Genomic DNA, 15,751 nt, shown 5'->3' with positions numbered 1-15,751 from the left:
GAGGGGGCTCGCAGGGGGCACTGTGCGCAGGGAAGCAGGCTGGGATCAGCAGGGGCGCTGTGATGCAGGGAGCAACAGGGGTTCACAGGGGCGCCTCCAATTTTCTCTCTCTCTCCCCTTTAGCTCCACAATTGTTCATACCAAGAACAACCTGCATGGATGACGCCCTCAAGGATCCCTAGGGAATTGCTGTGCTGCCTTCTTCTCCAGGTGAGGCAGTGCGGGGTGACGTGCCTGGACTCCTGAGTTCTATCCCCAAGCTCTGGACAGGCAGCGAGGTTTAATAAGTTAGGAACAGTGGGGCTGGGCAGCAGGAACTCCTGGGTTCTCTGGGTGGAAGTGGTATCTGATGATTCGAGGAGGGCTGGAGTCTTACTCTGAGTCACTCTAGGACTCCCAGCCCTCCCCACGCCTCAGTTTCCCTATTGCTGTACTCATGTGATCGTGTCCCTCAGGCAACAAGCCCATGCACGCCCCTCCCACTCCTGGGATCCTTCACCCACACTTGAAGAAGGTGGCTCTGAAGGGTGAGTACCCCTGAACTGGTGTGTGCGGGAGAGGTGGATAGGGCTGGCCTAGCACTGGGCTGGGACAGACAGGCTCTGTGCCACCAGGGGGCGAGAGAGAATAATGGATGTGAGGAGGGGGGTGGGGGTGAGGAGTCTGGGCTATTGGGTTCTGTCCCTAAACTGGCAGGAGAGTGGGATCTAGTGGGTTAGAGCAGTGGGGTTGGGAGCTAGGACGCCTGGGTTCTATCCCCAGCTATGAGAGGGGCCGAGCTGGGCCCTCACTCTCCCTCTGCTCTTCCAGGGAAGAAAATAAATCTGGACGGCTCCTTCTCCCTGCGGGGGCTCCTGGGCTCGGTGGACCTAGCCCGCTATTACCGCTACCAGGGTTCCCTCACCACCCCCAACTGTGACGAAGTCGTGGTCTGGACTGTCTTCCCTGACCCCATCCCGGTGCCTCCTGGCGTGGTGAGTGTGGGGGTGGAGGGAACGGAGAGAGTCAGGACTCCTGGGTTCTCTCCCCAACTCTAGGAGGGGAGTGGAGTCTAGTGGGTTAGAGCAGAGCGGCCTGGGAATCAAGACTCCTGGGTCCTTTTTCCAGCTCCGCTCCCCTCCCCTCTGCTGTTCAAACCCTCACTTTCTCTGCTCCAAAGTGATCCCCATCCCAACCTTCTCAGTTCTCTCCATTGATGGGGTGTCCTCCACTCAGTAGGGTACCCCAAATTTGCCTTCCCCCTCAATTTGCCCTTCCCCCCACTAATCTGTTTCCCCCCCTGCAGGTGACTGCATTCCCCTCCATCCTCCACTCCACAGACTCACATGCTGGGCCCCGGCTGCAGAACAACTATCGGCCTCTGCAAAGCCTTGGGGATCGCCAAGTGGAGGCCTCGGCGGCCCTCCGAGTCGCCATCAGCTCCTCTTCCACCCCACGGCCTGCAGCCTTGATCCTTCTACTCATCAGTATCGCAGCAATCACGTGGCACCTGTAAGGGGACAGAGCCAGACATCTAGAAGCTGGGCCTAGGCAGGGGGGGTGCTGGGAGCCAGAACTCCTGGGTTCTGTTCCTGGTTCAGCCACAGACTCCCTATGTGACTGTCATCAAACACCATCCCCACTCTGGGCCTCAGTTTCCCCATCTATAACATACGGATAGGTTTTGGTTCACAGTCCTGGAGATCAGCATTAATCACAGTCCTCTGGAAGACTGGAAGGGAACGTACCCATCAGCTAATATAACTCAAGAGAACTGGATTGCGAGGTCGCCACACCAGGAGTTTGGACTTAGTGGATAGAGGGGGATTTGCTGAGTAGTATATGTGTGTGTCCATCTTCTGTCCTACTGCCCCCTGCTGGAGGAGTGAACTCTGCCTCCTGTGTGTGTGTGTGTCCATCCATCTAGCCTACTGCCCCCTGCTGGAGGAGTGAACTCTGCCTCCTGTGTGTGTGTGTGTCCATCCATCTAGCCTACTGCCCCCTGCTGGAGGAGTAAGCCCCGCTCCATGTTTCGTGTGTGTGTGTGTGTCCTACTGTTGCCTGCTGGAGGGATGAGCCCTGCCGTGTTTGTGTGTGTGTGTCTCCTATTGCCCCCGGCTGGAGGGATGAGCCCTGCCCCATGTGTATGCTGGCTTTCTTGCTTTTTGCCTCTGCTTCTCTCTCTGTTCTATGTGTTTTCCTTTGAGACGGTAATTTCCTGCAATACCCTGGACAAACCTTTCTTAATTAACTCTAAGTCCTGTAGAAGTTTATGATATTAAACACGCAGATGTTCCCGCATTCTTCTGGGATTGCAGGGACCAGCTCTAGAGAGAGCCAGGCTAACATAAACCCTGGGAAGTGTTTGAAAGACTCTGGAACAACGGGCCAGCTAAGGATGAACTGTCGGTTGAGTGGGATCCCTGGGAGATACTTCGGAGGACGGGAAAGCAACGTCTCAGCTCCAGAGGAGAAACCCATTGTCGTCTGATCTTCTGCTACGGGAGGACAAGACCTGAGCCCTGAGCTGGATAAAAGGAGGGACTCAGATTCCGGGGGGTTCTTGTTCTGAGCTAACAGCTGTTATGAACTTGTGAGCACAGACAAACTCCTGGGTGTGCCTTCCTGAGCCCCGGTTGGGGTTCGGGTGATCTCTGAGTAGCTTATTTGCATGCGTGTAGCTTCTTGTGTTCTTCTCAAAATGTTTTCTCTATAACGCTTTCACCTTAAGAATAAATGTGTTTGCTGGGTGGTGACTTACCTGTGGGCACTGACGCTGGTTATAGCCTCTGAGGGGAAGGCAATGCAGACCTGCAGAGGTGGTCTGAGCTGTTGGTGAATTCACAGTGTAGGCAGGGAATTGTGCAGCCTGGAAATACACAGGAGGAAATGGGATCCAGGGGTGTATCCACGAGATGTGACGGCTGAGGAGCTGGGAGCCTCGAGTGGGAGCCCTTGCTGGACCATATGGGGGAAATACAGGTGCAGTTGCCCTGAAATGAGACACCAAGCAGTGCCCTGTGAGCTCAGTGTGACCCAGGGAAAAGCCAGAGAGCACTCTTGGGTCTGTTGGCTACAGCAGCTTGGGGCTAGAAGCTGAGAACCAGTTCCTTAGGCCTTGGCTACACTGGCAAGTTAGAGCACATTAAATCAGCCCTGGGTGCCCTAACTCCTGAGGTGTCCACATTGCAGGGCACGTAGAGCTCCCAGGCCCCACGGCTGGAGCACCACTGGTAATCCACCTCCACAAGAGGCATAGAGCTTGCTGCACCCTGGCTGGAGCACCGTAGCACCAGTGTGGACGCCTTTTGTGTTCGGATGGGCCTCCAGAAGTGTGCCACAATGCCTGTTCTAGCCACTCTGGTCGTCACTTTGAACTCTACTGCCCTGCCCTCAGGTGACCAACCATCAGACCCGCCCTTTCAGTTCTCTGGGAATTTTGAAATTCCCCTTCCCGTTTCCTCAGCAAGGCATGGTGTGCTCTCAGCACAACTTTCCAGGTGACCATGCCTCCACGCAGGTTCTGGAGTGCCAAGCTCGAAAGGATAACGGGCTCACAGGTAATTTCAGCACATCAAGTGACAGTCCCAAGGGGGTCCCTGTGACCAAACCCATCACAGGAGGTTTTGCTGAGTAGTGTGTGTGTGTCCATCCATCTGTCCCACTGACACCTGCTGGAGCAGTGAGCCTTGTCCCATGCGTGTGTCCATCTGTCTGTCCCACTGGCCCCTGCTGTATGGGTGAGTCCTGCCTGTATGTGTGTGTCTATCCATCTGTCCTACTGCCTCCTGCTGGAGGGGTGAGCCCTGCTCCGTGTGTGTGTGTGTGTGCGCGCGCGCGCGCATATGTATGTGTCCATCCATCTGTCCTACTGCCCCCTGTTGGAGGGATGAGCCCTGCTCCGTGTGTGAAAGGAAAACATATAGAAGAGAGAGATAAGCAGAGGCAAAATGCAAGAAAGCCAGATGTGACCGAGACAGTTATTTCCTGCAATACCCTGGACAAACCTTACTGAATTAACTTTAAGTGCCCTAGAAGTTCATGGTATTAAACAGGCAGATGTTTCCAGATTCATGTAGGATTGCAGGGACCTGCTCTTCAGGGATCCTGGCTAACGTAACCTCTGGGAAGTGTTTGAAAGACTCTGGAACAATGGGTGCTGGCCCAATGCCCCAAAGCGGCACTAGGGGGTGCTGTGGTGCAGGGAGAGGGTGGGAGAGGCTCAACAGGGGGCGCTCTCTATCCTTTGAGTATCAATAACTGAGGGTGGCAAAAATCTAGTATAATAATTTTGGGGTGGGGACTGAGAGTCAGGACACCTGGGTTCTGTCCTCAGCTCTGAGTGGGGAGTGGGATCTAGTGGGTTAGAGCAGGGGGGAGCAGGGAACTAGGACTCCTGGGTTCCCTCCCCAGCTCTAGGTGGGCAATAACAGGCAGTGGATCAGGGACATCCGCTCACCCCAAGGTGGGTGTGAGGTGCCCTTCCAGCAGCGGGGGATGTGCTCTGCCCCATGCCAGGCTGCCTTGTGTCACTTCCTCCTTGTGCCATCTCCCCAGCACATCCCTTCCAAGAAGAGAGTCGACGTGAGCGTCTGAGGCCAGCACTTCCCACACAGAGTTGTGCCCACAGCCTCAGAGGGGGTGGCCCTGGCACCGGGGGCTGATGCCCTAAGGGAGACGCACCCAGACCGGTCCCCCTTTCTCCTCTTTCCCACCGTCTCCCTCTTTCCTTCCCTCCTTTCACTTTCTGCTCCCTGGTTTTCTCTCTCCCTCCCTCTGTCTCTGCCCCACCCCGTCAATGTAACTCATCCCTTCCCTGTAATTCCACCCCCGGTTGCGCTGGGCTGGGCTGGGCTGGGGTGTGACCCCGTGTATATAAGGAGCTGCTAGGAGCCCTTCACCCCTGCAGTGTGACCTTTCCCCACCAGGCACAGAGCAGGTGAGAGCTGCTCACTGCTGAGCCTTCCTAGGGGCCTTTCCCCTCTAGAGGCGCCAACTCCAGGGGTGGGATATGGAGCACAGGGCCCATCCCCTCTAGGGGCGCCACTGGCCGGGGGTGGGAAATAGGCCACAGGTCTGTCCTCTCTAGGGCACAGGCTCCGATCTGGCCCCACATTGGGCCTTGGCTGGCTCAGGGCAGGGGAGTTGAACCCAGTCTCTCCAATCCTCCTTCCAGGTTGCTCTCAGCAAGTGACATCAGAGACATGAGTCCCACCTGGGTCCAGCACCTCACTGTCCTGGGGACGCTGCTGGGAGCCTGCTACACCAGTACGGATATGGCAGGTAACACTGCTCCCCGTCCTGCCCCTGATCCTGCTCTAAAGTCACCCTCCCTGCAGGGGCCAAGCCCAGGGGAGGGGGCAGAAGGATGTGGTTATTTATTGGCCACCTCCCGGCTCTGACCCCCTCCTCCACTACTCTCTGTCCTGCAGGTCCCTGGTGCTACGAAGACGCAGAATGCGGTAAGAGAACCCATCCATTCCCTGCAACACAGATATCCACCCTCCGATCTCACCCTGTGCAGGAGTTAATTACGGTTTTCCCACATTTGGATGGGTGGGGAAACTGAGGCACAGAGAAGGGCAGGGTCAGCGTTCTAGTTTTAGGGATAGAACCCCGGAGTCCTCGCTCCCAACCTCACCCCCTGCTCTAAACCACAAGACTCTAACCTCATCCCAGAGCCTTGTGTTAAACCCAGGAGCCTCCCTTGCTCTAACTCACTAGATGGCATTCACCAACCATAGTTGCAGAGGGAACCCAGGAGTCCTGACTCCCAGTTCCCCCACTTTATCCCACCAGAGCCCACTCCCCTGCCAGAGTCAGGGACTGTCATAAATAGATAGCTAAGGGTTAATGTTTCTTTCACCTGTAAAGGGTTAACAAAGGGAACCAAACACCTGACCAGAGGACCAATCAGGAAACAGGAGTTTTCAAAGCTCAAGGGAGGGAATTTGTGGGTTTTTTTGTCTTGGGTCTTTGTCTCTCTTCTGTTGCTCTCTCAGCTTTGAGAGGATCTGCAGCAGGCAGTCCCCCTCGTCAACATCGTCACCCCTGCGGCTGTCCACAATCCCCACCTGGGGGCTGTGTCCCTCGCTGGCTATGGGGATGCCAGGAAGCTTATCTCCATGGAAAATACAGGGAAGACAGGTAGGTACGGGTATCAGAGGGGGAGCCGTGTTAGTCTGGATCTGTAAAAAAGCAACAAAGAGTCTTGTAGCACTTTATCAGCTAACAAACGTGCTGGAGCATGAGCTTTCATGGTTGAATACCCACTTCATCAGACACATGTCAGGTAGGTACAGAGAGCCCCCTAAAGCGAGCACCCTGCGCTGCCATGCTTGGATTGCCTGAGTTCCAGAGCCAGAATCTAGGCACTTTAAGCACCTGTCATGAGCAAAAAGATATTTGTATCCCCAGAGGCAACACATGGGGGGGGCAGGCAGGGTCCGTGCACCCCCCCCCCCCAAATTTTGCCTTCAATTTAGCACAGAAGGGGAGAGAAGCTGTCCCCCACCCTGCCTGGGGAGCACCTGGCTGTGCAGAGGGTGGCCTGGCTCAGTGCACAGGGCAGGGAGGGCCACCTGGCAGCCCAGCCAGCACCCCGGCTCCTATAGCTCGAGCAGAGCCAGGGGCCCAAGTGGGCATTTGCGGCTCCCATCAGCTTCTGAATCCGCCAGCTCCTGGCAGGAGGCGACAGTTTTCAAACAGTGGGGCACACTTGGCTGGCAGCCCCTCTCACCCCACCCATTATAACAGCCCTGCTGGGTCCCATTTCCCACCATGTCTCTCCCTAGCTCACAGCTGCCACTCCAGACACCTGGGTCCCATTCCCTGTGTTGGTCTCTCTCCTTCTCCCTACAGTGGACATGCATTTAGTGGATGGGCTCCATCTCAGCGCCCAGGGGCTCCCAGCTATCTACACAGCCAAATCCTTCCACCTGCACTGGGGCCAGGGGGCAGCCCGGCCTGGCTCGGAGCATTACATCAATCACAAAGGGTTCTCCATGGAGGTGAGAGAGGGGCAGAGGGCACAGCACTGGCCCCAATGCCCCAGTGCAGAACTAGGGGGCACTGTGAGGTCTGGAGCAGGCTGGGGGCCTCAGTAGGGGGTGCTGTGCTGCAAGGAGCAGGCAATCAGGCTCAGTAGGGGGCGCTGTGCTGCAGGAGCAGTCAGGGGTTTGGCGGGGGGCACTGTGCTTCAGGTTCAGGGGGCCACAGTAGGGGTGCCATGCTGCAGGGGTATGGGCAGAAAGGTTCAGTAGGGGGGCGCTGTGCTGCAGGGGGCAGACAGGGAGCTCAGTAGGGGGCACTGTGCTGGCAGGCGGTGGTGGGGGCTAAGCAGGGGGTGCTATGTCAGGGAGCAGGGAGGGGGCTCAGCAGGGGGCACTGTGCTGGCAGGGAGCAGGCGGGGGGATCAGTAGGGGGCACTGTGATGCAAGGAGCAACAGGGAGTTCCATGGGGGTGATCTCCAATTTTTCTCTCTCTCCCCCTTTAGCTCCACATTGTTCATACCAAGAACAACCTGAGCATGGATGACGCCCTCAAGTATCCCGAGGGAATTGCTGTGCTGGCCTTCTTCCTCCAGGTGAGGCAGTGCAGGGCGATGTGCCCGGACTCCTGGATTCTATCCCCAGCTCTGGACAGGCAGTGGGGTTTAATAAGTTAGAACAGTGGGGACTGGGCAGCAGGACTCCTGGGTTCTCTGGGTGGGAAGTGGTATCTGATGATTCGAGGAGGGGCTGGAGTCTTACTCTGAGTCACTCTAGGACTCCCAGCCCTCCCCACGCCTCAGTTTCCCTATTTGCTGTACTCATGTGATCGTGTCCCTCAGGCAACAGCCCATGCACGCCCCTCCCACTCCTGGGATTCCTTCACCCAGCACTTGAAGAAGGTGGCTCTGAAGGGTGAGTATCCCCTGAACTGGGGTGCGGGAGAGGTGGATTATGGCTGGCCTAGCAATGGGGCTGGGGACAGTACAGCTCTGTGCTACCAGCAGGCAAGAGAGAATAATGGATGTGAGGAGCGGGGTGGGGGCGAGGAGTCCAGACTACTGGGTTCTGTCCCTAAAGCTGGCAGGAGAGTGGGATCTAGTGGGTTAGAGCAGGGGGGTTGGGAGCTAGGACTCCTGGTTCTATCCCCAGCTCTGGGAGGGGCCGAGCTGGGCCCTCACTCTCCCTCTGCCCCTCCAGGGGAGGATAAGGATCTGGATGGCTCCTTCTCCCTGCGGGGGCTCCTGGGCTCGGTGGACCTAGCCCGCTATTACCGCTACCAGGGTTCTCTCACCACTCCCAACTGTGATGAAGTCGTGGTCTGGACTGTCTTCCCTGACCCCATCCTGGTGCCTCCTGGGGTGGTGAGTGCAAGTGTGCATGTAGGTTGGAGGGAAGGGACTCCTGGGTTCTCTCCCCAGCTCTGGGAGGGGAGTGGGTTCTGGTGAGTGAGAGAAGCAGGGGCTGGGAGTCAGGACTTCTGGGTCCTTTTCCAGCTCCCCTCCCCTCTGCTGTTCAAACCCCCTTCTCTGCTCCAAAGCAGGGCCGCACAGAGGGGCAGGCAAGTGGGGCAATTTGCCCTGGGCCCCACAGGGGCCTCCATGAAAATATAGTATTGCGACTTTTTTTTTATGGAAGGGGCCCCCGCAATTGCTTTGCCCCAGGCCTGCTGAATCCTGTGGGTGGCCCTGGTACAAAGTGATCTCCATCAGAACCTTCTCAGTTCTCTCCGTTGATGGGGTGTCCTCTGCTCCACTCAGTAGGGCACCCCAAGTTTGCCTCCCCCCTCAATTTGCCCCTCCCGTACTAATCTGTCTCCTTCCCCCAGGTGACTGCGTTCACCTCCATGCTCCGCTCCACAGACTCATCTGATAAGCTGCAGAACAACTACCGGCCTTTACAGAGCCTTGGGGATCGCCAAGTGGAGGCCTCGGCAGCCCTCCGAGTCTCCCCCAGTTCCTCTTCCACCCCGCGGACTGCAGCCTTGATCCCTTTACTCAGTATCACAGCAATCACCTGGCAACTATAGGGGGACAAAGCCAGACACCTAGAGACTGGGCCTAAGCGGGGGGGCGCTGGGAGCCAGGACTCCTGGGTTCTATTCCTGGTTCAGCCACAGACTCCCTGTGTGACTGTCATCAAGCACCATCCCCGCTCTGGGCCTCAGTTTCCCCATCTATAAAATAGAGAGAGATTTTGCTCCGCAGTCCTGGAAATCAGCATTGATCACAGTCTTCTTTGAGACTGGGTGGGAATGCACCCTTCAACTAGCCTTTCTCAGGAGGAATGGATTGCAAGCCCCACACTGCCAGGAGTTTGGACTGAGTGGGCAGAGGGGGGGTGACGTTGTACTCCATATGCTTTATAAAAGTATGCTTATGTATGTAAATATGATGGAACTGGAATATGCTTTATGCAAAAGGTCTCCTGTAAGGTATCATTGCAAAGCTTGTAATCTACTGAGTGTGTTCATCCTATTTGTATGAATGTATCGTTCTTGTATCTGAAGCTAGAAATATGAAGTATAACTCTGAGGTCCTATAGTAATTATGCAAAGTGTGGGCCATTGATGGTGGTTTAGAATCTTGATGGCTCCTGTTGTCAGAAGTCACGGGTGTGGTGCTCTGCTCTGTTCAGTGTTGATAACAGTCGGTTGTGTGCGAGTGTGTGCGAATCTTGATGCCTCCATGGACTAGGACAATTGCTTGTAATATGTTTATTTACCTGCAAGCCTTCCTGTGTACGTGTGGGCCAGCCCTTGGGTAATGAAGAATGAGGTCTTACAGGACATGTGACTATGCCACATGATACTGGAATCCATCTTAAATCTGGTACTTTCCCATTTAGACGTAGGGGTGGGGACCCAGAGAGACAAAAGGTTCCCGCCTTGTGCCAAAGCTGTAAAAGGGTGTGGAACAGGACAAAGAAGGCCAGTTATGAGAACACCCATGTTTACCACCTAAGTCATGAGAAAACCCCTGTTTATCACCAGAAATGTCTGCTGGAACTAACAAGGACTGTACCAGGGGAAAGGATCGGGCCCAGACTAGGAAGGAGTCTAGTCTGTGCAATAAGCTTTTTGGAACATCTCTGGGAGTGAAATATTACCTGTAATCAGTTTCTTAATGTATTACGCTTAGACTTGCGTGTTTTTGCTTTATTTTGCTTGATGACTTACATTGCTCTGCCTGTTACTACTTGAAACCACTTAAATCCTCCTTTTTATACTTAATAAAATCACTTGTTTATTAATGAACCCAGAGTAACTGATTAATACCTGGGGGTGGGGAGGCAGCAAACAGCTGTGCATCTCCCTCTATCAGTGTTATAGAGAGTGGACAATTTATGAGTTTACCTTGTATAAGCTTTATACCAGGGGTCTCGAACTCAATTTGCCTTAGGGCCAGGGCCTGTCCTCAAATTCTCCTAGTGGGCAAATAATGCCACTGAAGGTGGTGTTCAGAAAAGTAAACGTTTATATTATATTTTTTATGTCAAATTTCTTAGAAATAATAAAACTGTCATACAACTTTATACAATTCTTCACCTGCCAGAGAGTTTTTAGGGTTTGCCAGGCACCTGGCAACACTTCAGTTCTGTGAGTTTTTTGATGTGTGACCTCAGTGACTTTCCTGTCTCCGAAAGTCTGTGAGAATGAGGGATCATCCTTCAGGATAGGTTGTAGATCCATGATCATGTACACCATCTATTGTCTACGGTCAAGCTCTAAGATACAGCCGCATTTGCTCCAATCCCTCAGACAGAGACAAACACCTACAGGAACTCTATCAAGCATTCTTAAAACTACATTACCCACCTGGTGAAGTTAAGAAACAGATTGACAAAGCCAGAAGGTTACCCAGAAGTCATCTACAAAAAAAGGAACAGAACACCACTAGCCGTCACCTACAGCCTCCAACTAAAACCTCTCCAGCACGTCATCAAGGATCTACAACGTATCCTGAAGGATGATCCCTCATTCTCACAGACCTTGGGAGACAGGCCAGTCCTCACTTACAGACAGCCCCCCAACCTGAAGCAAATACTCACCAGGAACCACACAACAAAAACACTAACCCAGGAACCAAACCCTGCAACAAACCCCAGTACCAACTCTCTCTGCATATCTATTCAAGGACACCATCATAGGACCTAACCACATCAGCCACACCATCAGTAGCTCATTCACCTGCACATCTACCAATATGATATATGCCATCATGTGCCAGCAATGCCCCTCTGCCATGTACACTGGCCAAACCGGACAGTCTCTATGCCAAAGAATAAATGGACACAAATCTGACATCAGGGATTGCAACATTCAAAAACCAGTCTGAGAACACTTCCGTCTCCCTGGTTACTCAACAACAGACTTAAAGGTGGCAATTCTTCAACAAAAAAACTTCAAAAACAGACTCCAACGTGAAACTGCAGAACTGGAATTAATTTGCAAACTGGACACCATCAAATTAGGCCTGAATAAAGACTGGGAGTGGTTGGGTCACTACAAAACCTAATTTTACCATACTAATCTCCCCCTACTGTTACTCACACCTTCTTGTCAACTGTTTGAAATAGGCCACCCTCATTACCACTACAAAAGTGATTTTTCCTCCCTTGGTATCCTACTGTTAATTGAATTGTCTCGGTAGACTGATTCCCCACAACCCCCCCGTAACGCAATTCTCATTTATTCATATACTATGTACAGATATACCTGCTACTGTATTTTCCACTCCATGCATCTGATGAAGTGAGTTCTAGCCCACGAAAGCTTATGCCCAAATAAATGTGTTTAATCTCTAAAGTGCTACAAGGACTCTTGATTGTTTTAGCTAATAATTAGTCTTTTGGGACCTAAACTATTACTGGTTTTGAAGCCACAGCTTAGACTTTGGGAGAAGGTTTTTTCAGAAAGTTAAGTGAATATTTTAGTGAAACTAAAAAAGCTTTACAAAACTGTTCAGCTTTGTGGATGCTGTTACACTGGTATAAAACTATGTTAAAATACCTACTCTCTGATTCATTCATATCATTGTTTCTAAAACACAACTGCAGAATAGGTTTTCCTGATTGAGCTGAGTAATTTTTATACTCCCCCAAGTACCCACGGAAAAATTAATCTGAACAGAGGTTATAGGATTTGCATTTTTAAACACTTTCTGCATCAGACAGCGTCTTGTCCCCTCTTCTAGTTTGCATGAATCTTACCTTTCTAATCCAGAGCATTTTTTGCCAGAGGCTGCTGGGTTAGATAACAGAATAACTTCTGTGGCTTCTTTGCTCAATAACATTCTTTAAAGTATCTGGATCTCCATTTGGTCAGTCATACTTTCAGTTTGATAATTAAATAACCCAGAAAGGGAGTTACAATTTGCAGGATTTAATCTACAACAAACATTCTTTTTGGAGATCTTTCCCTTTAGAAACGTTGGCAAGCATGGTTTTCCTTCTTGTTTCATTGGCAATTCACTTACCAACTGGGGGGAGGGATAGCTCAGTGGTTTGAGCATTGGCCTGCTAAACCCAGGCTTCTAAGCTCAATCCTTGAGGGGGCCATTTGGGGATTGGTCTTGCTTTAAACAGGGGGTTGGACTAGATAATCTCTCAAGGTCCCTTCCAACCCTAATAATCCATTATTTGCTTTGAATACCTATAGCTCATAAGCCTTTTGTGGTGCAAGATTGGAGCTGAATTAAAGCAAGACCCAGGACAACTTGTTTGATTCGCTAGTGGCATGGCACTGATCACTGAATTGCCATTTGTTTTTCCAGGATCAGGGGCCATCCCTGGCATTTTGCACAACTGCAGATAACTAGGTAAATGCCACTTACACTGAAGCTGCCTTCACTTCCTAAATGAAGTGCAAACACCAAAATCGTCCCTGTGTTTAAAGAGGTGCTGGTAGGTCCATTTGCATTAGCAAATTAGCAGAAACCTTTCATTTATTTTTACCCATCTGTGACATTACTGACATAACCTGTAACCGTATAGATCACTGTTGCAACCACCGTTAAATATTTGCACCAAATATTGTACAAAGGTTGTCATGTAAGGTGTCTATGGGAAGGGTATGATTTGCTGATTATGATTATGCTAGCTGTGTGTGTATCATTTCTGTGGTTGAAGTTATGAACATTGGCTACACACTTGTATATCAATGTATTCTGTAGCCTTAGTAAAGCATTTGGTCAGCTTCTTGAGAAAGGAATTTGCAAGTTAAGTGCTCAGTCAAGAAACACTTAACTGACAACAGACCTTGGGAGATTCTAGTTCACATAAGAATTCTTCCTGGGGACTTTCAAGATAGCATGTGGGCAATGGCTGCCACCTGTAAAGAACTGCGTCATGATGGACATGTGACTTGCCCATGTGACTCCAGACTCCATTTTGCTGTAATTTTTCACAGTAAGAACAAAGAGGTGTTCTTACACCTGGAAGAGACTATAAAAGACAGTTGCCCTATCTCCATCTTGTTTTCAATCCTGGTTCTACCTCTGGAGGGACTTTGCTACAAACTGAAGCTCTGAACAAAGAACTGAATGATGTATCACCTGCAGTTTATTCTATCACTGCTACAATCCTGAACCAGGAACTTTACCATTACTGGATGTAATTGATTCCATTTAACCAATTCTAGCTCTCATCTACATCTTTTTCCTTTCATAAACCTTTAGATTTTAGATTCTTAAGGATTGTCAACAGCATGATTTTGGGTAAGATCTGATTTGTACATTGACCTGGGTCTGGGGCGTGGTCCTTTGGGATCAGGTGAACCTTTTTTCTTTTACTGGGGTGTCAGTTTTTATAACTATTCATCGACATAACGAGTGGCACTGGTGGTGATACTGGGAAACTGGAGTGTCTAAGGGAATTACTAGTATGACTTATGGTTAGCCAGTGGGGTAAGACTGTCTTCTCTGTCTGGCTGGTTTGGTTTGCCTTGGGCTGCAACTGTCCTGCTTTAAGCAATCTGTCCTGAACTGACACACTCAAATCCTACCAAAGCCAGCATCGCTACATCATCCTTCTAGTCCCTGCAGCCCAGCCTCCACCTTAGGTTCTAGATACTTTGCCAGTGATTAAAACCTCCGGGGGGAGTGTGACATTGCACTCCATACGTTTTATGGAAATATGCTTATGAGTATGAATATGATGTAACTGGAATATGCTTTAGGCAAAAGGTCTCTTGTAAGGTATCATTACAAAGCTTATAATCTACTGAGTGTGGTCATTTTATTTGTATGGATGTATCATTCTTGCATCTGGAGCTAGAAATATGAAGTATAATTCTGTGGTCCTATTGTAATTATGCAAGGTGTGGGCCATTGATGGTGGTTTAGTATCTTGATGGCTCCGGTTGTCAGAAGTCATAGGTGTGGTGCTCTGCTCTGTTCAGTGTTGATAACAGTCAGTTGCCTGGGTGTGTTCCCTCTGTGTGCTCCCCCAGCTCTGCAGATCGCTGACACAGCAAACCCTGAGAGAACCCCCGATGACCACAGACTCTGATAAGGTATGAAGGCAACCGGCAAGGTTTACTGCCAAACGAAACAGTCTCTAGCTCCCTGGATCAGATGTCTACAGTTCTGCCAGTTCGTATGTGCTTCCTGACAATGGACCGGCTCAGTCAGTGGCAGGATTTACCACTACCCCCTAGGCCAGACAAAGACAACTCCTCAGGGGTGCATTCTTATACACAGGTACAAATAGGTTACGCATCACTCCTGACGCGTAGAGGTGCAACCCCTCTACGTGTCAGGGTGCCGCCTCTCACAAAACAACTCTACCGTATTATCCTCCTGCCCCTGTCTGTAGGATAGGTCGGCCTGTTCCTGTTATCTGTGGGGAATGTGCTAATACCAGAGTGTTCTGCTACCACCCTGGCTAGGGTGACCACATAGCAACTGTGGAAAAATGGGATGGGGGTGGGGGCATAATAGGAGCCTATATAAGAAAAAGTCTTCAAAAATGGGACATCTGGTCACCCTAATCCTGGCACGTGTCTCTATAACTAGTGCCCAGTACCTTTTAAGTAGGGTGACCAGATGTCCCATTTTTAAAGGGACAGTCCTTTTTGGGGACTTTCTCTTATATAGGCGCCTATTACCCCTCAGCCCCTGACCCATTTTTTCACAGTTACTTTCTGGTCACCCTGCTTTTAGGTATGTGTATTTTTACAACATCGGTCCTCTTCTTGCCAGCGTCTGTGAGCAGGGCCTGCCTCTGGCTCACAGCTGAACTTTGCTTTATGTTAGCAAAGTCTTGACCGTTACTTTAGTTCAGGCCTTAGGCTCCATACCAGGCCTCTGATACAAGAGTTTATGTCTCAGGGCCTCCTCTTACTACATTCCCCCACTTTTTGCCTTTTTATGGGGAGGATGTTTACCCCTTGTCCAGGAAAAGCACAATGCTTGGACTGAAGATAACCCAGTGGACTAAACACTGTTATGTGGTCACCTCATTTCACCATCCATCCACTCATGCCCCAGCTGTCTTTAGTCTGCACATTCCCTTGTACGACTGATAGATTTTATTATGCAATTATTTTTAGTCCCTTATGGTGGGCCTGGGAATGTTAGGCCTGGGACCATGACTGAGGAATGTAGTATTATGACTCAGCCTTAGAGGCACACCCTCATAATTAATATATATATCATAGCCATATTCTTTATATATATATTTGTAGCGTATATGGGTATAGGTGTCTAGTATGTATGTGTACATATGACACCACCTTATATCCAAGCATAACCAGGTTTTTTCCAAGCTGGTGTTGTACTCT

At 50.9% G+C, this 15,751-nt stretch overlaps 2 protein-coding genes and 1 long non-coding RNA gene across 3 annotated transcripts in view; all 3 read left to right on the top strand.

Moving 5' to 3' along the window:
- The first annotated feature begins 473 nt into the window (after window positions 1-473).
- SLC5A2 (solute carrier family 5 member 2) overlaps window positions 474-15,751 on the top strand; it is a 33,149-nt gene continuing 17,871 nt past the window's right edge. Inside the window, exons 1-2 of the mRNA XM_075065897.1 lie at window positions 474-527; window positions 811-974. The gene's annotated coding sequence lies outside the window, so the exon portion shown is untranslated. The remainder of the gene's footprint in view (window positions 528-810; window positions 975-15,751) is intronic.
- On the top strand, window positions 4,824-5,809 carry LOC116815118 (uncharacterized). The gene is made up of 3 exons (XR_004371405.2): window positions 4,824-4,918; window positions 5,156-5,262; window positions 5,412-5,809. It is a non-coding gene; the product is annotated as an uncharacterized LOC116815118 (long non-coding RNA).
- LOC116815104 (carbonic anhydrase 4-like) lies at window positions 5,988-10,225 on the top strand. Its single transcript, XM_075065963.1, has 6 exons — window positions 5,988-6,126; window positions 6,841-6,989; window positions 7,476-7,565; window positions 7,812-7,884; window positions 8,170-8,333; window positions 8,798-10,225. Exons 1-6 carry the CDS (start codon window positions 6,105-6,107, stop codon window positions 8,996-8,998), a joined length of 699 nt encoding a protein of 232 aa, XP_074922064.1. The 5' UTR covers window positions 5,988-6,104; the 3' UTR covers window positions 8,999-10,225.

The sequence above is a fragment of the Chelonoidis abingdonii genome, chromosome 4 (assembly GCF_003597395.2).
Source record: "Chelonoidis abingdonii isolate Lonesome George chromosome 4, CheloAbing_2.0, whole genome shotgun sequence".
Classification (NCBI taxonomy): domain Eukaryota; kingdom Metazoa; phylum Chordata; order Testudines; family Testudinidae; genus Chelonoidis; species Chelonoidis abingdonii.
This window is presented reverse-complemented; position numbering and strand designations above follow the sequence as displayed.